General features: G+C 37.3%; 1 protein-coding gene across 1 annotated transcript in view; it reads right to left on the reverse strand.

Annotated features, from left to right (window-relative positions):
• Window positions 1-26791, reverse strand: part of LOC110156080 (E3 ubiquitin-protein ligase SH3RF3) — a 108612-nt gene that overhangs the window by 22079 nt on the left and 59742 nt on the right. The window contains exons 2-5 of the mRNA XM_020920264.2: window positions 17366-17641; window positions 14172-14267; window positions 4684-4992; window positions 3499-3614 (exon numbers count right to left, since the gene is read on the reverse strand). Coding sequence (XP_020775923.2) covers window positions 3499-3614; window positions 4684-4992; window positions 14172-14267; window positions 17366-17641 — 797 coding nt within the window. The remainder of the gene's footprint in view (window positions 1-3498; window positions 3615-4683; window positions 4993-14171; window positions 14268-17365; window positions 17642-26791) is intronic.

Here is a 26791-nt window from a genome sequence, read left to right on the forward strand (position 1 = left end):
ATTAGAAGTAGAGAAGAGAGTTAGCTGTTCCTCTAGGGAGCATTTCTAGGTAAGAGAAATTCATGTATATTTTATAACTAACCGTCACTGTCTGCTAAACCACAAACAGCACAACAAGGTATAACATGACGGCCATGAGATTTACATCAGCTGTCTGTCTTAATGTCTTGCTGTTGGATAGTTGGCAATTAGACCACAACTTCAATCAGAGCTAAACACTTCTCAGTCCTTGCCTAAGTAAGTATGATTGTGGTGGGAGGTTGTTTATCCCAAAACCCAAAACATTCACAATTGATACTTTGCAGGGACATCACGCTGGGGTGTAGACATGTAGTTACCATGGTGACACAAAAAGCACACATAAGCAAACACTGGCAAAAGTTTTAAGATTGTCTGAAAACTCAAGAAAAAAAAATACAAAATGGATTTTAAAAAGCGTGTTTTCATGAGTCTGTGATTAGTATCGATGGTTCTATTTAGGTGTTTGATTTTCAACAAGAAAAGGTGAGAGTGACTTGAAAAAAATGTTGAAAAAACTGTTCACTATTGCTAGCAAGCTTGTCACTGTAATTTTATATGTAAGAGATTTTTTTAACAGTACAAATCATCAGACCTGTAGTAGTAGTTCCAGATAAGTCAGTTCTTTCTGGTCAGATTGTGTTCAAATAAAGCTCAGATTAAAATGCAACTTCCATAACAGAATTTCACATTTAGTGCCTCCAGTTAGCATCACAAATTATCAATAGGTAGAATCCAAGCTTAAGCCCTGATGAAGTCTAGCTCAAGATCTGGAGATGGGTTCCCTGCTCCTGACAGGTTGCTCGAGCAAATGCAGAGGACAAAAATAATTGAACTGTTGGATGAGCAAAAGGCCAGACTTAACTACGCTACTAGTATATTACTCTACATTTTTCCATTTAACCATTCCATTTATTCATTAAATCACTGGTAACAGATACTAACCATAGCAGATCGGAAAGACCCAAAAGTGGCAGTATTGACGGTTCATGTTTCGACACAGAAACGCTCGATACTACCACAATGATAATTAAAAATAAAAATTTCTTTCTTTATTTCTTTTATATTTCTATGCGCTCTAATACTTGTTTTAATAAAGATTAAGGCCATTCAAGATTCAGGCCAGGGAAGGTCCAAATTTGCCCATGTATGTGATTATTGGTTATTTTGATTGACAGTAGCTACAGGAGGCTTAACCCCAATAGTACCTTTATGTAAAATCCTAAATCACTGCACACAATGAGCCATTATAACCAGTGAAAAATGACAATGGCATACTGAGAAAATTGCTGTATTTTATTCTCAATGTGGCTAGGGATTTTCTGTTTCTATTGCAATCATAGCTGAAACCTCAAGTGATTTTTCTTCAAGGAACGAACGCTGCCACGCGAAGATGAATGCTTTTTTCCTTTCTTTCTCAAATGCTATGCTTTGCTATGAAGTCGTGCCTAATCAATATGTCCCCATTTCCCGGCCAAGTTGTGATAGATGAAGCGTTTAGCATCTTAACCTACGAGGCAAGTAAGCAGTGAGCACTACGTTTAGTATTTCTAGCGTGTTAACATATAAATGAGTTTTCTCTCCACATGTCGTTTTGAAGACACGTGTAGTTTATGTGCTGCTGGTGGTACCTGTCTCTGACAGAGGGGACGATAAGACCACAGTGTAAACAAGCCCTATATATGCCTCACTCTCTCACTCACTCTCCATCCCTCTCTCTCCCCGTTGCCTTGGTAACAGATGCGGGGACCATCCTCCCGTCTCCCCATGGCAACAGAAACAGTTGCCAGGTCAAGATGGAATCGTCCGACCTCATCAGGAACGCGGAACTCGCTCAGGACATGTGCTGGTATTCAATGTGTGTGCGAGTGTTTGTGTTTACAGGGGAGCTTTCAGTTTGATGTTATTAAAACTGTCAATGTGGCTGTATTCATCTCATGTTATGAAGTCAAGGCATCAGTTGAAAATAAACAGTCTCATATCCAGCATTTTAGATAAAATAGATGCGCAAGAAAATGTTTTATATTTATTTAAATTTTATTTTGGGTAACCTGTCTCAGTTTAGCCAGGGTTTGGGTCAGAAGTATTATAAAATTGGAAAACTTAAAGATGCACTATGGAACTTTTTGGTGGAGTGTACGTCAACTACTTCTCTCAGTGAAGATGTTTACGTTTAATGCCATTCTGTGGTACATTCCAGGCAAAGAAATAACATCTCCGTATAGAACAGCAAGTGGCGAACACCTCCATCAGAAAGTTGAAGATAGTGCACCTGTAAGTATAGAAGATGAAGATGAAAAACATAACACATGGGAAACAAACATGTAGCACACTTACTTTGGGATCAAGCATTTCTAAAAACAAATACACAAACTATTTAAAAACATGTGACCCTGTATCCCTACTGAGAAAGTTTACAATAGCAGCAAAAGCACAGTCTCCTTGACAATCCCTGTGTCTTCTGACTGTTAATAATGAGGTAAATTATAGAACAGTTTTGCACATTGCTGGCACCACTCAGACCATCTGGAAGTGGCATGAAAGGTTTGATTTTCAACTTAATATAATTCACTTTGTTTATGGATCAGGTGGGCTTGATCTATTTAAGAGTGTCCATCTTGTTAAGTCAATACAATATGTAACTTTGTGTTATCTTGTGCATCTTAATTAAACATCATTACACAGCGGTTTGCTCGTCTTACTCTACTAGCAGTAAGACCTTTCACCTTTTGTTTAAGGTGAAAGCTCTGAGTCACGGCCACAGACTCTTTATGCCTCTTCATATGTCCTTGCATCTCACAAGTTTACAAAACTTAAATCTGCACAAAAGTCCAGTGTCTCCTTCCCTCTGCCTCTTCGTATGCGTCTGCCTTTCTCCCCCTCCCTCTCTGATGCTACCACAGCTCCTCACCTTTTCTCCTCTCCTTCTCTCCTCTGGTGTTTTTTTATCATTATAATCCAAGTAACAGAAAGTAAACAACTATTTTCTCACCATCTATGAGTGAAACTTAAGACCTCATTTAGCGCACAGACATCGTACATGTTTCTGTTGAGAGCAGTAATGAGCACATGTTTTTTTGCTTTATATATTGTATAAACTGGGTATATTTCTCAGGAGTTAATGGTCATATCAAAAGATCCTATCCTATTGGTCGTGCTCTTTGTGCCTGAATCCCACCTGTCTAGATGGAAGATGGAAAAAAATCGCACTGAAAATCAAGATCGGTCTGTATTGGGGAAAAAAACATGTTTCTTTTTTTCCCCATTACACCCAGCCCTAAATAAAGATCTAAAGATTTATCTCAAATAACATTTTCATGGAGACAAGCAGGTGGTGGATCATCCCAGAAAAGTTTCATAGTGCACTTTTAAATAAGTACAGCTGTTGTAATATTTTAAAGGATGATTTTGATTCAACTGTAACTAATCCTGCAACCTAAGACCTTAGGCAGTATATATGTGAGGTTGTGGTCTACTCACATGTTGAGAGGCAGCTGCACCTTGGCGTGGGCCAGCAGCTCAGAGGTAATGGACGCCACTTTGGGGGGCACCATCACCCCTGCCGAAGAGGGGGAGGGACCAGGGGGAGATGCATCCTGACAAGAAACAAACAAATGGGTGGTTAGGATTTAATTAAATACACAAATTCACATATGTTAACCCTAATATTTTTGTTAGAAACCATAAAAACATGTATAAAATACCTCATTTACCAATACCTGTACTTCAAAATCAACCATTTCATAGGGACACTAGGTAGTGTTGCACTAAATGGTACAAGGTTAAAGATGGATAGGATGCTATACAGTTTATTACAATCATAAAATGGACTAAGAACAGTAGGTTGTGGGTCTATATAGTATGGATATTTCACAGTAAAGTATTTTCAATGAACAGTTTTTGAGTGAGAGAAAGCAGAAAATTAGCAGTTAAATCTAAGCGCAGCTGGTTGATGTGTTTTGACGTTAAATGGTTTTGCTGAAATAAAACTGAGACTGAAATGAAAAGTAAAGGGAAGTAAATAAACCACTGCTCGCTGTATTCACACTCCTGTGTTTACTGCATGAGCTCACAGTAAAATCAATGAATCAATCAGACTGATGTGCTACAGGCTTTGTAATCCGCACGTATTTGAACAGGTGTGTCTACATTGAGCTGCTCCACACTGGAAAATCAAATGTGTGAAAACCCTTTTTAAGATCTGAACATTTTGAGATCTAATATTTTTCTATACATTTTCAGATCTCTATCCCAAGAGATTGCACCATATAACCATGAAAAGTATCAACATTTTCTGAACTCTGCAGGCTTTATATGTTTAAGTAAACTATGAAATAGAGAATTATTTTTGTTTCAGAGGTTGATTTACTTATTTCACTATATTAGAATAATTGGACTTTGAATTTTGTTGCCAATCAAAGATAAAAGTTAATTGATTAACTGCAACTAAATGATTATTGAGAAGAATTATTATTGAACTGTGTTACCTGAACTATAAATAGACTCCAAAACATCATGCTCTCTCATGTGCGGAGAGAAGAGGTTTTATCTGGGTCAAATTTACTTTAATTTACATCCTATCTAATCTAATCACTCAAAAGAATAACTGGTAGCTAAATGCTTCTTTCTTTTTGATAATACCAAGAAATGTGACCCTGTATTCACCTGAATGCGTGCAGCGGCTCTTGGGTCAGAGGAGCTGATGAGCACTGGGTTGGAGATTTCCATACTGTGTCTGTTGTTGAGTTGTGCTGCTCTTTGGGTGACTGACAACGCCGTAAACGAATGCCTTTTCTTGGCGTTTTTCTTGCCCTCCCCTCGCCGTGGGCCAGAGCCGTTCCCATTGGATGGTGAGGCACAGGGGGAGGGGCCAGACGAACAGGAGCCCAACGTTGAAGGCTCAGAGCTCGGACCAGGGGCGTTTGTTGTAGTGGGTTTGTCAATCTCCATAAGCTGTTTGGCGGTTTCATTCAGCTGCAAATGAGACAAACAATACAACTATATGGTCAAATTTGATCAAACTTTATTTTACAGTACTGCTACTTTATAATACCATTACATTTGATAACATGGCAGCAGAGGTGTAAGTCTCAAGTCTGTTACTTCAAGTTCAAGTCAAAAGTAAAGTAATACTCAATAAGGTTTAATAAGGAGCAAAAATATATTTCAATAATGATAAAAAATGTGTTCAGTCTTATATAGACATTTTGAACACTAATTTTACATTGTACTATTCACTGTAGCTACAGCTGCCCAAAGTCCTCTCTGACTACCACTCACATGTACACCACATTGATACTATTGTTAGACAAGTGGAGCAAAGTATCAAGACCAAGGACCAATTAAAGTATACAATGCATTTGTCAGATCTTTAATTGAACTACTGAGCATTCTAGTTAAGGGTTAATTACAGGGTTGACTACTGATTCATGAAGTTAAAACTGCTATTTTTAAAACACATTTTTATAACTACAAGCAAACTTATTTTTTTAGCCTGTATTGTGTGTGGCAAGTGTCAACCAGCACCATAACAATCATCACTTACTTTTGCTGGTCTAGATAGACCCTGTTTACCTCATTCTCCTTTCAGGCATCAGAACACAAAACAACCCAAAGATAAAGTGCTGCACCAACAATTTTGTTTTTGCTAGTATTTTTAACAGAGGAAACACTTAATTTTACAAGAAGTATTCAATGTATCAGATTCATTCACTCACAGGCTCTGTCGCTTCTTAAAAAATCACATTGAATTGTAGATTTGGATGTCCCTTTAATATTTAACACAGCGAGTTGTACTACTGTATTTTTAATGCAGAGATGTAATGGCTATGCAAGGATATGTGACAAAATATTATGGCTATATTTATCAGCGTAAACCAAGACTAAACGAAGACTAAATTAGGAAAAAAAACAAAAACAAAGACTACTATTCATTTCTCTCAGATGGTGGATGATGACATTCATGGATATAGCAACTAATCAGGACTAACCAAAAAACATCTGATTACATAGTTTTGTTGTACAACTTGGATGTATAAAGACAGATAAATAACTTAATCTTTAATTTCCACTCTGTATCACCACTATTTATTTTTCATTGTAAAAATTGGCACCAAAAACAGTGCTATCATTGCAAACTAGGCCCTCTGTGAGCTGGTTGTGATCATTACAGCATTATATAGGCCTATGTAAGCTCTCCCTCTGTGGTGATTTCAGTGGATTTTCAGCAGCGTCATGTTTATCACAGGAGAGTATCTGCAGGGGATTTGAAAGCTCTTCGCTGCCTCTGTTTGGCTTACTCAGATCTGTACCAGGACACAACAGAGGACAATGTGAGTCATACAGAAAAACTTAAAGATGTGCTATAGAAATTTTCTGATAGAGGGTCGGCCACTTGCTAGTCTCCATGGAGAAGTTATTGGTTTGTCAAGAATCTTCCACAGTATAACATTAAAACTATCTATCTCCATGGAGACACTTGTAATGTAATAAATTAAAGATAGATTAGTTTAATGTCATACTGTAAAATAATGATCACCAAACTAAGGCCCATGGGCTGACTCCAGCCCGCCGCATCCCTTTGACCGGCCCCCAGCCTCTCTGCCCATCATCACTTGAACTGGACCTATGAGGCAATCCTAAAAAGGTTGTCATGGACTATTTTAATTACTTTAATTACTTTTTGGGAAATAATAACATGTTTGCATCTTGTATTTTGTTGATTTTTTTCAATAAAAAAATATATATTTATATGAAGTATTTATATTTATTTTAAAATAATTATATGACGTATTTACAATTGCCACTGAATTTGCTGCTGAACTTACATCGCCTGACACGCTCGAGATCAAACAGTGACAGTCAACACACGCGCAGAGTTCTGTAGTGCAGTTAAGGACAGCAGCACTGTTGTGTAGTTAAGGACTAGTTAGTAAGGACCACGAGAAACGATAAACAAATATGTGCCAGCCAGGTATTATGTGCTGATATATTATTGTGGATGGCTGTGCCAGCCTAGTAATTTCTACTACACAATGAGACCTGCTGGTGGTCATTTTGGTCTGGGTCCCACAATTCTGTTATACGGCCTACCTGACCCTGGCCCCCCCATCACAGTCAGGAGCGATAATGTGACCCTCAGAGAAAAAAGTTTGGTGACCCCTTCTGTAGAACATTGTAGGCAAAGCAATAACATGGTGAGCAAGTGGATGAATTATTATTATACATTATATCCATAGCCAATTATAAATGATAATTTGTAGGAAAAGTTGTTAGATGTAATTTTAAATTAAAAACTTTCAACACTTTTGGCTAACAGTCATTTTTCTACATTGCCAATAACAGAGAACAGTCAGAGAAGTTGGAGTATGGTAATGTGGCTAATGTGACACTTCTGAGCAGAAATCGTGGACATCTGTGCTGTTAAAATGTAAAAACGCAGCCTCCTGTGCCGCATTTTGCCTAGGACTTGTTATATGTACACTGGCAATGTTATTTTGAGAGAGCTTCTTGTAAAACCTTTATTAGGACTTACTGGATTATTTTGTCTGAACAAATACTCATGAGACAGCAAACATAATTTCCTGTACAGGTACAAAACGTAATAACTCTTTTCAGTAATTTGTCTCATCAGCCAAGACTACTTGCTTTTGTTACAATTTGCAAGAACTTCATGTTCCGATGGGCATGATTGACAGGCAAATTAACCAATCAGAGAATTATGGACAGTTGTCTGATTTGTGTCTGGTCCCAGATTCTTCACATTCAAACTGAATATATCAGGAAATGGCAAACGAGGCTAGTCCATAATGAAACTCTATTAGTTCTATTATATTGTGTTTTACCCGCTGCAAAAACAGGTTTGTAAGCCAGATTCCTTATCTGAAACAATAAATTTATCATAGCTTGGGACAGTCAACAGCGACATATTCTTAACAAAAATGCAGAAACACTGACTATTTTGTTACCATACACCCAGCCATGCCAGCTCTTAGGTGGTTTCATTCAAGTTCATTCACTATCACAATTATTCACAAATTCACAATAGATCATTTAAATCCACCACTTCACCTGAGACATCATCATCTTAACCCACTTCTAACTCACACATTTAAATTTCACATCATCTAATAACAATGTAGGTAATGCATGGCGTCCGTTAATGGCATGACAATATGGCTTACTTCACCTCTTCATCCTTCAAAACCAATTTATGCGGGACTCAGATCTTCTTAGTGGAACCTTAACTATCTAAACCCCCTCAGAGTAATAGCAGCCATGCATTTGTGTGTGAGAGATGGGAAGTGTACGGGACAGACCTAGCTTTGGCTCAGGCGTAATGTAGGGCTGCAGCATTTCCATATTAATAGAAATGCTAATCAAAGCAACCCGTATGCTAATGAGTGTGATGGATTGATGCAGTGCTATAAGTCAGTCCGCCCTCACGAGACCAGACCAAAGTCGCAGTCTAAACACACTCCTGCTTAGACACAGGAGGTCAGAGAGGCACGCACGGGGAACCAATTATCTCCCTATTACAACCTCCTTTTCACTGCTCATATGGAGGATTCAGCAGAAGCCCCACGCCTTCGCTGCTCTGTCAGTTTTCCCCCCGTAACTACTGGCTCCCTCGCGTCACCCTGGGCACACTAAAACGGAGAAGGGAGCTCATATTCTTGATAGAGACAATTCTTCACTTGGTGTTTTTGGCTGCCTGAAATCTCCAAGGTCATCTGTTATGTGTTAAACTCAAACCTGCTCTGTTCTTTTGCGCTTTTTAGGACAGATGAGCGGCCTCTTTCTCTTCCTCTCTTTCTTGCTCAGTGGGTAATAGCAGGGAGGTTGGAAATAATGATCTGATAGCTGCACTGCGAAAAAGGGTGAAGCTGATAAAGTACATGCAAACGCACACACCAGGGTTCATATAAAACAAGGAGGGAGAGATGTGAGAAAGATAAGTGGACTATATTGAACTAATAAAAGAAGAGACTTTCTGTTTATGAAGACCAATCTTTTTTAATTTCTTGCTTTTATAAAATTTTACTTCAGGTGCCCTCCCTGCCTGGCAGTTTCTTGTGGACTAGTACAAGTAGGTGTGCAAATTAAAATTCAATTAAAGAAATGTAATATTCCTCATTTACAAAATATGAACATCTTTGTCTGATTAAATATAAAGCAGTTTAATAGTGAGTTTTTCTTGTATTTCATTAAATATATTTGGGGAAGTGTGTAAAATCCCTCAGTCGTCCAGGTAGAATCCATTTCAAAGGAGAAATTCAATTTGTCAACTGGACAAAAGTTTATTTTGTTTGAATACAATTCGCAGCTCATCCATTGTGGACATTGGTGGACATTGCCATATATCTGCCTGTAGGGAGGAGCTAACGACACTGAAACTACAGTGAAACTAATACAGCTACTTATTTACAGTTTCTTCTACTTATTTACAGTTTTTACAGTTAGCTAAGTCTATTGAACTACACTGAGTGTGGGGTCATATTAGCATAATCATTCAGGCAACTGATGGGCGTGTTTACACCTGATCGATTGTCTTTCCTAACAAAAAGCCTCTTTAACTTCTCTCTCAAACCAATTATTTCCTGTGGCTAAGATCTGTACCCCACTATCCTCAAAGGAGTGGTTAGAGGCTTTGGGATGTAGATGTACGGCAGACTGAGGTCCACTGCTCCTCTCTTGTCAGTGTTGGTACATCCTCTTATGAAGTGGCTGTTTTGGTTCTCCAATGTAGCGCTCACTGTAGTTCTCGCTCCACTAAATGGAGTAGACCACATTACTTTGTTTGTGGCTTGGTATTTTCTCCTTTGGGTGGTGATATATTATTGTGGATGGCTGTGCCAGACTAGTAATTTCTACTACACAATGAGACCTGCTGGTGGTCATTTTGGTCTGGGTCCCACAATTCTGTTATACGGCCTACCTGACCCTGGCCCCCCCATCACAGTCAGGAGCGATAATATGACCCTCAGAAAAAAAAGTTTGGTGACCCCAGTTTCTGTCTTAAAGCGGAGGAAGAATTAGCTACCAATTGCCATAAAAGACTTTCCATTCATAATACAATCTCACACTATCACAACCACAGTCTCCTACAGAGCCTAATCACATTTCTGAACAAGGCCACAGACTTCAGCATTTACAGATTGCTTTGTATTAAAATTACTCTTATTCAACTGCTAAGATATTCATATTATTACCATGTACAATGAGTTGTTAGAACTTTGCTCATTCAAGAAAAAGAAACAGGTGGTATAAAGATTCTAAAATAAATATTTGACTTTAGCTTAGACATTTTCACACATTAATTACACCAAAATGTAGCAATAATGGGGACTGTCCAGACAAAAACAAACAAAAAACATGGACCATAGTGTAGTCATGTATTTGTCTGCTACCTGATCTTTTTTTTTAAAGGTGCCAACTTCAGTTGCGTGGTTCAGTACCCGTTTTTCTCCATGTTACTTGGCAATATGGCATTATCTAAAAATTTTTTGGAAACCATGTATGCCTATTATGCTTGCCTGTCCACAGATCTGACCTCTAACTTGGCTTGGTGGCATCACCTGCCTGTTTCTGGAAATATATAAGTTTGATGCCATATTGTGGAACATTCTAACGCACTCACACCCTCCAAAGTTGCATAATGCAGTTGTAATTTACATATGTCAACACAATGTATATACTTTCAGACACAAGGTGACAGTGTGATGTATTCACTTGATTTCTTGCCAGGCTAACCTGGTTTTCATTTTGAAGGGTACCTGAGAGAGACGTGCCAACGCAAACTCACTCCAGAATCGTTTATCAAGCTCTATAATTTCATCTAAAGGAAATGAACGAAAGAATCCTGCTCCAAGAGCTGACTGCCAATCACTTCACACGTGCACCATGTAATTTGGGCCTATTTTGTCATATCAAATCCCTAATCACCGGCTTAGGAACATCATCTCCATTGCCAAATATTAACACAAGCGGGCTCTAAAATCTACTCCTGACAACAGCTACAAGAGGCTCTTTACCCGATAGGCACTCAGACAGACAGGAGAGGGGGCGTCCAGCTGGGCCCTCCTCATTAGGCCTTTATCTGTGGTTATGAATGCAATATAGAATACATGAACATACAGTACACCACTCTATTCTATCTTTCATCTTAGATGCCATATTAACTGTATTTTTCTTTTTGACCTACAAAGAAGAAAAACTAAATCCATTTGTGTAAACTTTTCTTTATAACACATTAAGTAAATTAGGTCTTACTGGGTCTATTAAGCTTTATTGGGAAAGAGAGCTTATAAAAGCACAATAGTATGCAGACAAAGCTAAATAGTTACATTCCCTAATATGGGAAATGCAACCACCTCTCATTACCTCAGGCCACTTCATTAAAGCTTGAAAGACATTGATTTAATAGATAAAACTTATGTCTTCATTGTTGACTGTAAAACCAAATTGCAAATCTTATTAAAAGTTATCTACTTTGAATGAATTAATAAATCATTGATTTAACCCCAAAACACAATCTGAATATACAAGTCTATAAATCATTAATAGTGATGGTTCTTCACTGGACTGCATCTGTGGAGATCTCAATCAGCTCTTAAATACTAAGAATAGAAGAATAAGAATAATATAAAACACAGCGTTCATAGTAATCAAGCCCATAAGAATCATACCATTATTGTATAACAATTTGGTATAAAAATCAAAAAGACTTACTGCATATTTTACTGCATAACACTTTTTGTAAGTATTAACATTTGAGTGAAGAGGGAAATTCTGAGTGGCCTAGATTACAGTTTATATTTTAGCACTCCTCATGCACTTAGTATCTTTATACATGCAACTGAGAGGTAACAAGATATTTTTTTTGAGAGTTCACTATGATTGGTTTAATTACTTGTTATTCACTCGGAGGCTGACCAATAGGAACAGTGGGTGGTTAAAACTGTGTTTGAGCAAAGTGCTCTTTGCACAAACACAGTTCTAAACAGAAAAGCACAACATGATGACATCCTCACAGAATAATGCTTCAAATCACTAATGTTTTCAGCTACATATCACCCAGTCAGCAAAAACATAAAAGTTAGGCATTATGTGTTTTTTTCTAGTGGACTAGACACAATTATTCGATTAATCATTACAGCGTGTTTTGCGGTCCTAAAGTAAGTCTACATTTACAAGAGTCACTTCCTTCCCTGTCCCAGCCTGAGCACAGTCAGGCTGCACATGGGACGTCCAGCTGTGGCCTCCTCATTAAAGCTCCCCACACACAAACACCAGCTCAATATGCCGCTGAGCCTGCTGTGTCAGCATGATCAACGCCTCTAAATTATTGATGTATTTTCTATCTAATAAGTACCCAATGGTGTCTATGTACTACACTGTGTATGGCTATGTGTGTCTACATAATCACCTTCACCTATGAGAGTCGTTTGGCTGGAGAGCTCATTTCAGCGACCTTATTGCCTTTCAGAGAGGCTGGGCCCATGATGGCTACTAACACAAAGTGTTGTGGGACAGTGGTGATATGAGGACACTGGCACATCAAAAACAAGGCAACAAAAACAGCCACTTGAATGGAGTTTTATGATATTTCTTTGTAGAAGAGGTCCTAAAAGAATAATTAAGAATAAGAGTGAGTAATAAGGGATGCAGCAAGTCCTGGTTTGACTTGTAATTAATTTCTTATCAAAAACATGCTGAGTGCATTGGATGTGATGCCAAGGCACAGTGTGAGAAGTCCCTGGAAATGAGTTTTTGATTCCAAGTGACTTATTTTAGTGGGTAAAAAAACAAACATATATATATATATATATATATATATATATATATGTAGAAAGTATAGAAAATACAGTATGTACACCTAAAATGTATTAAATAAAATACCTTTACATTTACTCTTTGTTACTTTCCAACACTGCAACTGTAAAATATGCATAGTGCAGCAAAATTTTCATTTGGGTTTACACTTCCTTATATGAAAGACTTGTCATTTTACACCAATGATAAACAGCTAGAGCATATGCCCTATAGAAAGCAGCTATTGTCTAAGCAGAGGTGGCATTAAGGCTGCAGTGCCTATGGGTCCAAAGCCGTATAAAAGGTCAATTATTCAGATACTTCTAACAAAGCAAAATGAACAGTATTTTAAGATTGTCCAAACCTAATTAGCTTTTTTTGCCAAGAAAGTGCTCCTATGTGGAAACTTTTATTTTCCCTTAGTTTGCAAACTGGGCAACGTCTTAAAGAAAGTAAGAAACACAGAAAGAGTAAATAAAGCCATTGTTGGGTCTATTAAGGTTTATAGAGGAAATACCTTAAAGAAGACACTACTATAAGAATACTGTGTTAAGCAGCACCATCACTGCAGTCTGTGTAAACAAGAGGATTATACAAACATATATAGTAAAAACTTTGAAGCTGTTCCACAATGTAATGTAATTGAAACAGTAAACAAACTTTCATTATCGACCTTAACTACTTAGAGGGTTTTGTAATTTTTTTTCTGTATACCAGAGGGCTATAGGAATATTGATTTTATTGTTAAGAATACAATTAATTAATTATTTGAATCATAAATTATGTTATGAATTACCAGTGCACTGATAACAAACTTTGGACTATTCAGAGGACTGACGTTCATGCGTCCATCCAAGCTGAAGCTTCAGCCATAATTCATAAGTTTCAGACTTCATATGATACAGCTGTGCTTCACCGCGAGTACAACCACCACACACTAGACAAATATCGGTTCCATGTTTCCTGCAGCAATATCAAAATCATTTTGAAAAAAACATCCTCTGTGTGACAAATGGCATTGATATGCACAGATTTCACTATATATGTGTGTGGGCGTTTATTTATCACACTGTGGGGACTAAAATCTGTACACAATGCATCAATTCATGGGAACCAAAATCAGGTCTCCATGAGGTATCCTTTATTACAGGATTTAAATGTAAGATATGAGTTATAATGGGTTAAAGCTGGTGTTTAAAGTTAAAGTTAGGCAAGTAGTATGGTTAAGGTTAGGGTTAGTCAACAGGAAATTAATGTAAGTCAGTGTAATGTCATAAAGAAGCATAGAAAGCCTGCATGTGTGAGTGTGTGTGTGAGTCTGTGAGTGTGAGCCAACGTACCTCTACATAGAGAATGGGGAAGATGCCGATCTTGTCTCCCAGCATGCCCTCTGCCCAGTTCTCATCCACTCTCCTAATGACCGTCAGCACCTCGTCCTGAAACAGCAGAGGAGACAGGAGTCAGGGCTGGTTTGTAATGACACAGGAATGACAAAGAGCATGTTCTCAGCAAAGCTACTCTCCATTGTTACTGTATTACCATACAGTCTTTTACTGATAAGTAACTCTAACAGAGTCTTTACAAAAATCACTCCCAGCAGAGGCAAATAAAAAAATAAATACAAATAATAAGTTCTAGTTCTAGTGAAAGTTACAAAGGTGGAATAATTTCATACCCCAAGCTTTGGCCCTGCATATGATGGCTTCAGGCAAGCTACATTATAATAAATTACAAATATATTTAATTGTATTTTAATATCAAAATCAATATAATGTTATAATAATATTATGCAGTTTGCTAGGGTCAAGATTAATTAATTGATAACTATGATCTATATATAAAACACTTTTTTTTGTGAGTCAAGAGCCAAGATTTTGTTCACAGTAATTATGAATAAAGTTTCTCAAAAAATTCACAAGAGTAAAATTTGACAGTATAACTTGTCTCATTTACACAGAAATCCCAAATAGCCTTAATTGTTTTGATGCACATATTTCACTTCCCGCTGCTGCTCCCTGCACAGCTCAATATGGCGGAGAGGGGCCATTATGGAGGCCAGTGATAATAGAGCTAAATGAGATGTGTACGGCTCACACTGAGTAATTACGACTTACAGAGAGAAAACAATCTCTCACACACTGGTCTCTACCACCGGGACACACAGCCCTGCAACACAGAGTAGATCCCCCTGATCTTCACTCATTACCTGTTGATTAATTTAGGCCTAGAACAATGGACGGCTAATTAGAACGTGGTAATACCACTGCAGCTATCTATGACAATGGCAGGACCAAAGTGGGCAGTCATTTAATTGGAAACACTTCAGAATGACTCACACTGTAAAGCAACAGAAGAGGGGGAAGAATTACTCTCTATTGCAAAAACAGAAACTGGTTACAGCCAAAAATGTTAAGTTTAGATGCTAGTTTTTGTTAAAAAAAAAAAAAAAATAGCATTCATAGTGGATGTACAGTATGTGTGGTTCAAGTATTTCCATTAAAATTTCACATTTCTTTGATATATACACAGACATGATTGTATGACAAATGATTACTTTTAACCCTAGATTGATTGAACATCAAACTGTGAATGTTATGGGCACCATATCTTCTTAAATAATGCACCAAGGATATGTGGCAATGCTAGAAGAAAAAGAAAAGGGTGAATACCTTTAATTCAGTATCTGATAAGTCAAAGTCTGTCTGGTTATATTATTGTTTCTAGTGATAAGCTAATCCTAAGTGTATAATGTAATGACCTCATTGTTTTGTCTCTGAGTATACAGACAGTGGAGGATACATATTAGATCACAAAGAATAAATGAGCATCGGCAGGAGCAGAAAAAAAGGAGCAGTAAAGCAGCAGGGAATACAAAAGACTCTTGACGACCTGGCCTTGATACTCCCTCTCAATGTGTCTTGTAACATTTGAACTGTGTACAAAATCAGATCAATGTTTGTTTGTCCTGTTTGAAGTGGTTTGTGTTTACATTTTCAACGCTGGCTACAGGAGAGGGTCTGTGGCCATAAATTATTACTGTGCCACAAAGCAACAAGCTTTTTCAACGTCACACACTCTGTTGTCTCATATAAGCACTAGAACTCTCCTCAAGGAACAAATATAGGAAGAGCAGTATGACATTAAACTTGTCTATCTCCATGGAGACAAGCAGGTGCCACCATCTATATATATCTATATCTATGTATGTATAAAATAATGTCTTACTGTGGAACATTACAGGCAAAGTAATAACATCTCCATGGGGACAAGCAGGCCACACCCTAACACATTACACGTTACAATGTGCACCTTTAACTTAAAGATTCGCATGCATTTCATAACATGTTTGTATAAGGGTCTAAACTACAGCAGACAGCAGACAGGAGACAGATGTGATTACAACAAATTATGATTCTATTGTGTTTAACCTTGCAGTGTGCACTATATTTATTGACATCTAACTGACAGCTAATTAGGGTTGTCAAACTTGCAGATGATTTCTAATTTCTATTAAGAACTTCAACAACAGTTGCATGCATTGCTGTCTATAGTGCTGATCTGTCCCCTCCCCTGCAACCAGTGAAGCAGCGGCAGAAAACTAACAGACTGACAGAGTGAGAGGAGCACACAGCTCTTCTACAGAGACTTTAAAACTTACTTCAAGCAAGAAAAGGACAGAAAGCACGTGGAAGCTTCAGAAACAGGTGGGAGTGACTGTCAAAGTCAGAGGAGCAGGCTCACAAGCTAAAGGAGTGGCTATAGTGGCTGGGGAAAGAAGGAGTCTACCAGTACACAGCATTGTCCATCACATGTATTTATTTACTGAAAGGTTAATGATTTGTTGCCAAAATCAAGATTTACCCTGGCGCAGTGGTTAAAAATATGGCAAATTGTAAGAAACACAGAGACTCTTTATGATATAGAAATACTAAGGATGTAATCATATCCAAATCTCTTGGTACGATATTATCATGATATGCATCTCACGGTACAATATTTATTGTGATATTTTGGAGATGCTTATATAACTGTAGACAGCATACTTTTTGCTTTTATAATACCTTAACAAGATTTTGGTGTGAATTATTTCCGTCATAATCCCAAGAATTAAAGTAAAAAACATATTTCTGCACTGAAATGAATCATGGGATATGTAGTTCCCTATGTTCACAAGATGTTGCTTCTATAAAACCATGCATTTAAGTAAAGAAACTTGTAATTCGATATATTGTGACAGCCCACGATACTATTGTAAGACTTTTGATAATACAATATCACGATATTTCGGTTATTGTTACATCACTAAGAAATACCGCTTAAAAGTCTGTAATAAATCACAAATGTTACTTTTATTAACTAGCCTATTATTTTCCAAACCCCCTAAGGGCCTCTGTCTTGCAATATAAATACAATAATATAGTATCACAGTATATTGCACATATGCCACTGATGTTATTCCTTTCTTCCCAGGCTGTCTGCAACAAAAAAACGCTCCATTGATCGAGTTGTGTGCATAAATGTGTGTTTTGTTTACCTTGCTAAATGCCAGACAGTCCTTATCTTGATCTTTGTCTTTGACCTCGAAATCGTATAGTGCTTTTCCTTGTGGCGGAGTCTGGCTCAAGGGCCGCAACAGCTGGATGTAACTGGCTGGCAGGAAACCGTGGCAACCATTCAGCTCACCGTGGTACCAGTTGTCATCCACTTTACGTCGCAGGATGATGATGTCACCTTTGGAGAACTGGAGGTCCCCCGGTTCTTTGCCCTCGTAGGAATATAGGGCTTTACCACAAGGCAGTGCTGGGATGTTCTGTAAGCATAAAGAATAAAATAATACAGAAATTATTATGATTGTTTCAAATGATTTTATAAACCCATTTGAAGTACTTTCTTTTTCAATTTCTGATTTCTTTTATTCAAGTGCCCTTTTCATCAGTTGGTTAATGCATTTTACTGTACTTCAGGTTTAAAGCAATTTTCACTTGCTTTTATTCTCATAAAACGATTTATGTGTTTCTCTTCCACTACAAGGCAGGTTTTTGCATTCAGACAGATCATTTAGTGTCTTTTGAAACTACAGATAATAGCAGAGAATAACAGAGAATTAACACAAAAGATAAGTATTTTACATATAAATGTGACTATTAACATAGAAAAAGAAAGCAGCTGGTGTTCTCTTTCTGCAAAAAATACTGTTTTTCAAGATACAGTAAAACACAATAGACAGGTTAGAGTATTCAAATCTGTAAACCAGCACAATCTCTTATCAGGCCACAACAAATATTCTCCCTCATGACAACAGGTGAATATATTTATTTAATTAATTGCATTAACTTTTTAAGTTTTGAAATTAATGTGTAATGCTATTTATAGTGTATAGTGTATGCGTTTTGTGTATGTGTATGTGTTTTTTTATATTGTGCAGTATGTTGTTCAGAAAGTCTTTAATGTGTTATATAGTGCTTACGTTGGACTTTACAATTATTCATTCACTCTCTACTTGGTGGCGGTAAGCTACTGTTGTAGCCATAGCTGCCCTGGGGCAGACTGATGTAAGTGAGGCGGCCAATCTGCGCCTTCATGCCCTCTGATCACCACTGACACTTCCACATACAGCACATTTATATTAGGCAAAGTGAGTGAAGTGTCTTGCCTAAGGAGCAGAAGTTAAGCAGGCCTGCATTTATTGTAAAATGTAAAAGTGGAATGGAAATGAAGTGGACTAAGTTGGGCAGGTTTCTTTAAATACCAATTTTGCCAGCATTTTTGTGTTTTCAATTAAACTGTATTCAAATTAATTAATGCAGTTGTCATTTGTTCATTGCTTCTGTTTCTCACTGTCCGATTACTGTCAAAATATGCAAGTTAGCCTTAGTCAGGTTTTAGCTCAGGGGAAATGTGGTTTCCAAATAACTGGAAAAAAAAAGTTAAAAATCCAATATGTACAACTCAAACCCTGGAGACAGAATTTGTTGTGCTTTATTCCCCAGGCTGTATGTGAGATATGACTTGTTATTAAAATGTTGCCAGGTAATTGTCGTTTCCACCTTGGGCCAAACAGAGTAATTTAGAAAATGTCATTTCGGAGTGCATGGCTCTCCCGAGTTTCATCAAAATCAAGACCCAAGTGTGCGACTTATCACAGGGGCAGAGTCAGACTGACAGTTTTACCACACAACAACTTTTAGCATTTGAGTAAACATGGTCAGTGTTTGGACAAGATGCTTTTAAAAACATTTTCAGATAACCAGCTCTGCACACAAACTTCGAGACAGCATTTGGCAAGGTCTTGGCATTTTAACAGCAATCACATGCTCAAATCCACTGCAGAGATTTTATGCAGGTGTGAAAACATACAGTTAACTGATACCTTCAAAAAATGATTTTTATTTCTCGTTTTGAATTAGTAGGAAATAAAATGCCATGGAAGAGTTATTAATATCAGTTCTTACAGTTGTAGCTGTGTTATCTTAAGTTTAAAGTTACTGTATTATGCATAATTGACTCTTGTGAGCTTTAAGCCATGTTACAATGTTGTTACATCCTCAAAAAACATACCCGGAGTTGTGTTTTGTTTCATTCACACATGTTTGAGCAATCCAGCATTATTAGTCTGTCTACATCCCCAAAACTCAAAATGCTTTGTGATGTGATGAAGCAGCAGTTTTCAAGATAACTGCTACCTTTTACCTATTTTTCAGTAGAGACTGACAATTCCAGGGCTGAAATCATCCAAATTGGTGTATTAAATAAAAAAAAACAACCAAACAAACAAACAAACTGTATTTTCCGTTTGAGAGAAAAACTCTATCAGTTCATTAACATTCAGCACAAATATTCATTCAGCATCAAATTTCTTCCTTCAAACTCAGACCTAAGCTGATTCTTGACAATTAGAAATGGCTGGATCTCTTGATTAAAATCTGATTAATTGCAAAGAACAATCCTACTTATTTTACTTTAAAAATACTCAAAAAATCCAAGATTAGAGTTGAAATAGGGGTTACAAATGTTAACTGAATGCCCTTGCTTGCTTTTTCGCAACCACAGTAAAATCACTACAACTCCAATCTCCTCTGCTACTTTCCCCTATCCATCCTCATTGCCATTCATGGATTACTTGCTTACATTCGCAATACCTGCACCCTCTCCCAAACCAACATAGTAGTCTTTGTTACGCTCACAGAATGAACACATTCTATTCCAGACAGACATAAAAGTGCATTATTTTCAGTGACAACAAACAAATAAACCAAAAACAAGGAAGAGGGACAGCAACAACTTCCTTTTCATCCACCTGCATGGATCGTGTTTATAATCTGAGGAATTCTGAGTTTTTATTCGCTCACAAATGGCATGACTCTCCCCAGACGCTTCACTGAGCTGAATAGCCCCAGGCCATAACCACAGCACTGTTGTGAGATCAGCGCTGATGCAACGCAACGAAAGGCACAAAATACATATTACTGTGATAGTGTGTACAGCATTTACTATCAGTCAGCGAGGTAAGCAGGTGTAACGCTAGGGGTTTGCTATCATCAAGTATTATTATTACAGTGGGGTCATTCACAGTACTTTGTAAACTATTGTAGTCTTGTCACGATACTAAAATTTCAAACTCGATTTCAGCTAAGGAATAGACTTATTAGCACCAATTCTGATACCACGATGACAATAAAAACACTCTTTAGTTAGACAATAGAATGGAATTTTCAACATTAAATTGCAGTACTTTCTTTTACTTTCTTTTCTGTCATGAAGTCTTATATCTATGTAATCCCTCCAGGTAGGTTGCATAGTGGTCCATGGGTGTATACTAGTCTATGTGGTATTATACTTGCTCTAATATACCACAAGATCATTCTAAAACTATGGAAAGGAAAGGATCATTTCTATTCTGTGAATGTGACTTTTTTAGTACCGATACTTGCTCAAATCAGTATCTAGTTTCAATACCAGTTTTAGTATCAAATAGTATCGTATTTTCCACACTATAGGGCGCTCTGGATTATAAGGTGCACTGTCATCGAATGGTCTATTTTCGAACTTTTTTCACATATAAACCGCACCAGAATATAAGGTGCATTAAACGAAACACAACAGTTAGATGGCTCAGTCAGACCTTGTTTGGCATGTTCATGGGGACTCTCGGCTTTGTTCAATTGTGGCGCGTAGGGAGGGTGTTGTCTGGGACCTCTGGATTGTTGGCGTGTTTGCAGTGAGTTGTTCAGTTGTGGCTAGAAGTGGCACATTGCACTTGTTTTTTCGGTTCGTTCCTCCGTTCTATTCCTCGTCTACGTGGAGTGATGAGTGTGGCTGTGGGTGTTTTTCACTGCACGGTCACCGTCTGCTCCGTGCGTGTTTGAGTGCGCTGTGGGTGGTGCAGCTTTGTAGTTTACTGAAGTTGTGCTGGGACACCTGAGTGGATTCATGTATAGAGCGCTCTGGATTGTGGGGCGCGCAGTAATTTTTTGATGGGGTTGGAGGCTTATGAGTGCGCCCTATAGTGCGGAAAATCCGGTATCTTTTTTATGATATTATTGATGCCACTAAAATATTGTGAGTCTATATTAACTTGCATATTTTTGCAACTTTGACATTTTATTCCACTGTTGCTGCTGATGTCACAAATGATGAAACAGACATGGGTCAAGACAAGGTTAACCTACTTTCAAAATCAATGTATCTCTCTAAATTAGACAGATCTGTATTATCAGTTATAAATCAACAACTCCTCTAGGGACAGTATTTTGCATTTGTTTTTGAGTTATGCACCAATATAGTGCTCTGCTTGCAGGTAAAATTTGACAAGGGAGCACAGTATTGAGGTAGAGAACAGATAAAGAAGAAACAGGTTAAGTGAGGCTATTTGTACAATCTAAAGCAAACTCAAAACAATTCAGAAAGTGCACAGTTTTTTAATTTTTTTAGATTTGGTGTGTTTTGGAGTATCAACTATCACAGACACCAATTGTACAGAGTTGCACAGGGTCATGTCTGGAAATGTTCTTCAGTGGATTTGTTGAAGGTGTAAAGTATAACACTAACTTTAAGTAGACTGTACCTCTGCTAATAAAACTTATTAAAAATACTATGGCCATCATGCTAAAGATTTCTATAGTCTAGAAATTATATTGTGCATGGGATACTGCTACTTTTGCTTAATAAATTGAAAATTATAAAATCAACATCACAAAAAACTTTATTTAATAACTTTATTTAAAAATGTATCACTCCTAAAATGTACTGAAGAAAAATAATCTATCCTAACAAAGCTCATTAGAAGATTAGAAGATTTCTAAAACCAACAATTACAAAAAGTGACATAACAGTTCCTCAATGTGTTATTCAAGGCTAAGGAGGCTTCTAGAGAAAAAAAAAAATTATCAATGTAACAAAAAAGCATGCACAAACTGTTTCTTACTTATTAAAATTTATAACAAATTTGTACAGTAAGTGTATTTTTTAATTTATGAATCCTTGAGTGGAGCTTGCATCTCCACAAACCTGACACTTATTTGGCCTGGTTGAGAGCAGTTTTCCATGGAAATACTGTTCCACTGGATATAATCTTCCACAGTATGGCATAACACTCATCTGTCTCCATGGAGAATGTTCCAGAGTATGGTTTTTACATTCTTTTTCTGTGGAATCATGCAGGTGACGTACGGTACCACGTCTAGAAAGTTACATAATGTACCTTTAACATTATACATTAAATATTTACTGTTGAATGAAAAAAATCCTATGTACCTATTTATAAATACAATAATGCATATGTTTTGAGTCTTGTAAAGCTATTGCATAACACACTTACATTATATCTTGTTATCCTATTAAGTGGAGAACCATTCAAACCACTATCCAAGGATTCGAGGGAGCTATGAATATTTAATACATTTTTCGTCTTTCTGTTGGTGTTATTTCGATCCTTTGTCACTCATCTGCCGCCCACTCGCCGATTTTAAAGCTGGTTTTACTGTCACTCTTCCCATATATTCCCCTCTTTAGCTCTATTAACCATGCTAGTTAAGTTAGCACGGTGCTATGAATGCTTTGCTTAGTGTTTTTACGACGCATAAAAGCTTTTAATGTGACCATGATAACCATTTACAGTCTGCTAAGTGCACTTTTTGGCGTTGGCCCCCCAGACACGTACTGTACCCACACTTACAGTAAATGTCTAGTGCTGCCAAGATATTTCATCGTAATAAATGTAGCTTTTAATTAGCATTTCCCTATGCAGTGGCTAAGGCATCCATTACACAAAGCAGTTATAAAGGAATTGCTGCGTATAAGCCAATTTTGACTGCAATTTATAGTTAAGACATATCTGAGGCTCACATTTTGAAACGTGCCGGTAGAGAGTGGAGGAAATATGCCTTCCTAATTTGCATGCCGCCTGCAGTGAACAATAACCCAATCAAACTTTTCAGCTTTAATTTGTGATTTAAGATGAGAAAATCCGGCTTTACAATGCTCATGTTAAGAGTGGAGAAGGGTTAATTGGCAGGGGATTTTTTTCTCTTTCTCTCCCTTCTCTAACTCTATGCTTTACTAATGCTATTAAAAGCTATATATTATTTATTCAATATTTTACCAGGTAAGTCAATTGAGAACACCTTCTTATTTGCAATGACCACCTGGTACCATTTTATTTCACATGAATAGAAAATTGTAAGCCTAACCTGTCTATCCTAATTACGTAAAGGCGCTTGAACACCTAAATGCAACTATTCCACTCTGCAGTCTGTTCTGAGGTGGTCAAAACCAAAAGTGGTCCCAGGAAAGCGCAGAGATGGAGAGGCGGCGACAGCTAAAGCATGTGGGGAGAGAGGGCTGTCTGCTGCGGTCTGATGGGAAGCAGAGGATGAATGAATAAATAACTGAATGGCTCTAGTAACCAGAGATAAGTGAGAACAATCTTCTGGACTGGGCTCATTACTTATTTAAGATGGCTCCAGCTCAGATCCAGACACACATCGGTGGGGCTTTTAGAGGATGATAACTTTGCCCTGTCAAACACAGACCACTGTTATTTCAGCCAGGAACAGACCGTACACATTAATATCTATGTCTGGGAAAATAACGTGACATTTTTCTTTTGGCATTTTTGTCTGATGATAACAATAATGTTACTCAAACAGCTGTAGAAGTACTCAATATGATTATAACAATCTGATTAAATATTGCATTATTAAACATATTTTGTATATTAGAGTATATTGGAGTACTACATTTTGGGATGAGTGGTATGGCAAAAATGACATCACCACATTCTTTTAAAACCTCAGTAATTTCCATTTAATCACAACTATGCAATATTCATGACCATAATGCCTTGGATATAGTAATTATCAAACACTGAAAGTTTCTTCTGAAAGTTCACATTTTACTAGAATTGGCTGAAAAACAAGTACTAATAACTCTATATTTTTGCAAACAAAATTTTCAAACAGCAACAGGGACAATCATTTTAATAATACACAATTTGTTTCCATTTTCCTCGAGTCTTAACTTGTACTGTGAAAATGTAATCCAGCACTAGAAGGTAATTTAGTTGGTAGAGCTGCTGCTTAAAAGTGTATTAGTTGTTACAAAACAGTCTCATAACAAACAGGAAATATACAGACAAAAAATGTGGGGATCATTTCTCCACAGATCTTATTTTTAACTTGGCTCACCTGTTTGTCACCGTGGATATACTTATCTGAATGCCAAACTACAAAAGGCCAAATCATTTTAATAAAAGGCAATTTGCTTCCATTTTCCTCAGGTCTTTCTGCTTTGACGCTTTGAAATGAGCACTTCCTTTACACTTGCTGTAACCCTCATAATAGGGAAAGTCTGCCTGTTTACTTGCTATTCGCACCTTCACGCCTGGAGCTGTGAATCGCCACTCGATGTGCATACGGGCCATAATGAAACGGCTCCGAGAATGTGGGGCTGCGATGACGTCTTAACATGAGTCATTTGAACTGGATTGAACCATGAAAAGATTAAAATGTACAAACAACACTATATTCCCAGCTAGTTTTATCATCAGGCATTAGAAGAGCAGTGTAAATCACAAACGCCTATAACAGGATTACATTCAGTGCTCCATACACACACCAGCAGAGTCTATTAAATCAATAATTAGCTCTGTGCGAGAGTAAACAAGCTAGAACAATACGCTGCTAAAGCCATTACTATGAAGCATGTTGATCCACAATGGCAGCACTCATCTCATGTATTCATCAGTTTTGAAAAGGAAAAAAAAAAGAAAAGAAAATTAAGCCTTGTAAGTCTTGCTGTAAAGTTGACATTTCATTGGAAATTTTAACATATAATAGGGTAGATATTTTGAAATTTTAAGATTTTCTGTGACATGAATAAGAGAAAGAGAATTTGACAGTTGTCAGTGGTTGTCTTTATGATGAGAGCAAATGGGTTTAAAGAGGTATGTGATGCTACTGGCAATGTGGAATCAAGTGCTCTGTGTGGATAGCAGCTGTCTAGACTTACAAGAGTTTACAAGTATGAGGGAACAAATTAATAAAAACGAAGGAAACATATGATGTAAGAACAATACTCACTATGGATTAAGTTAATTAAAGATCCTATATTATGCAAAATTGTGTCTTGTCAGTTTTAAGCCACATTATAATGTTCCCTCATCAAAAACATACCTGGAGTTGTGTTTTGTTTCATTCATACATGTTTAAGTAATGTTTTATTATTAGTCTATATACATCTCTAAAGATCAAAATGCTCTGTTCCACCTTGTCATATTCATGAAGCAGTAGTTTCCAAGTTAACAACTACCTTTTACCTTCTGTTCATGTATAAATGAAACAAAACACAACTCCAGGTATGTTTTTGATGAGAAAACAATATTATCATATCAGAAATTAGTGTCATATGGATCCTTTAATATTATTGTGTGGTTTTACTAGTTCTATCTATTCTAGACCATACAAAACTTTATAGGAAAGGTAAAAATTTCTCAAATCAGTATTCAGCACAGAACCACAGTAGTGAAGATTCTTGCCTCACAGCTAGAAGGTTCGGGGTTTAATGGCCTTTCAGTGTTGAATTTGGATGTTCTCTCCATCTGTGCCCTATTCTTTTTGCTTTCCCCTACACCTCCAAAAACATGCAGGTCAGGTTTCGTTGTAAGCACTTTTAAAACAAACCAGCATTAAGCAATCTTTTCTAATATTATATTAAAAGAGAGCAAAGGGCTTTATCATCATAGTATGTAATGCAATGGGCAAACTCCTGTAAATGCACCCTTAATAAGATTTAAGTTTAATTGAATCTGACAGTATCATCCTTATCTGGAGTGAGTGGACTCTGGGGGCTAATACAGTGACCAGGGAGATATGCAGTCTGCCCTCTCTCTATCTCTCCTTCTCTCTGTCTATCTCTTCCTCTTTCAGCCTCAGTTCTGCCTATCCACACACACTGTATTAAAAGCTTTGATGTGCCATCACATTCATGTCATACTCCTTCAAGAGGTCACATTGGACAAAGGGAATTAACATATTAGTCTGTCGACTAATTATATGGTAGAATAGATTATGCATCAAAGGTTTTCATTCACTTCACACTTTGTGATGGGAAGCTACTATTGTAGCCACAACTGCCCTGGGGCAAACTGATGGGAGGCCACCAATCTGCGCCATTGACCCCTCCAACCAGAAAGGAAAAAATTTCCTTAGTATCGGAATTGGACAACACTAGAACAATCAAGTTAGGATTGTTAACCACTCTGCCACTATATTTCTTTAACCTGACTTTCTTAACAAGAAAGTCATTATATCCCAGTCCCCATTAGTAAAACTGTGCCTTGAGCTAAAACTACAGCGTGCCAATCTAAACACAAGTTCAGATAATTAAAGCACTCAATGAGACAGTTTCTCATGCCCTACTCTGAAACTAACCACTCTCCACATTGCCTGCCCAGGGCATCAGA

This window comes from Boleophthalmus pectinirostris, unplaced genomic scaffold (genome assembly GCF_026225935.1).
Source record: "Boleophthalmus pectinirostris isolate CB_2022bp ecotype Guang Dong unplaced genomic scaffold, ASM2622593v1 HiC_scaffold_1, whole genome shotgun sequence".
NCBI lineage: Eukaryota > Metazoa > Chordata > Actinopteri > Gobiiformes > Gobiidae > Boleophthalmus > Boleophthalmus pectinirostris.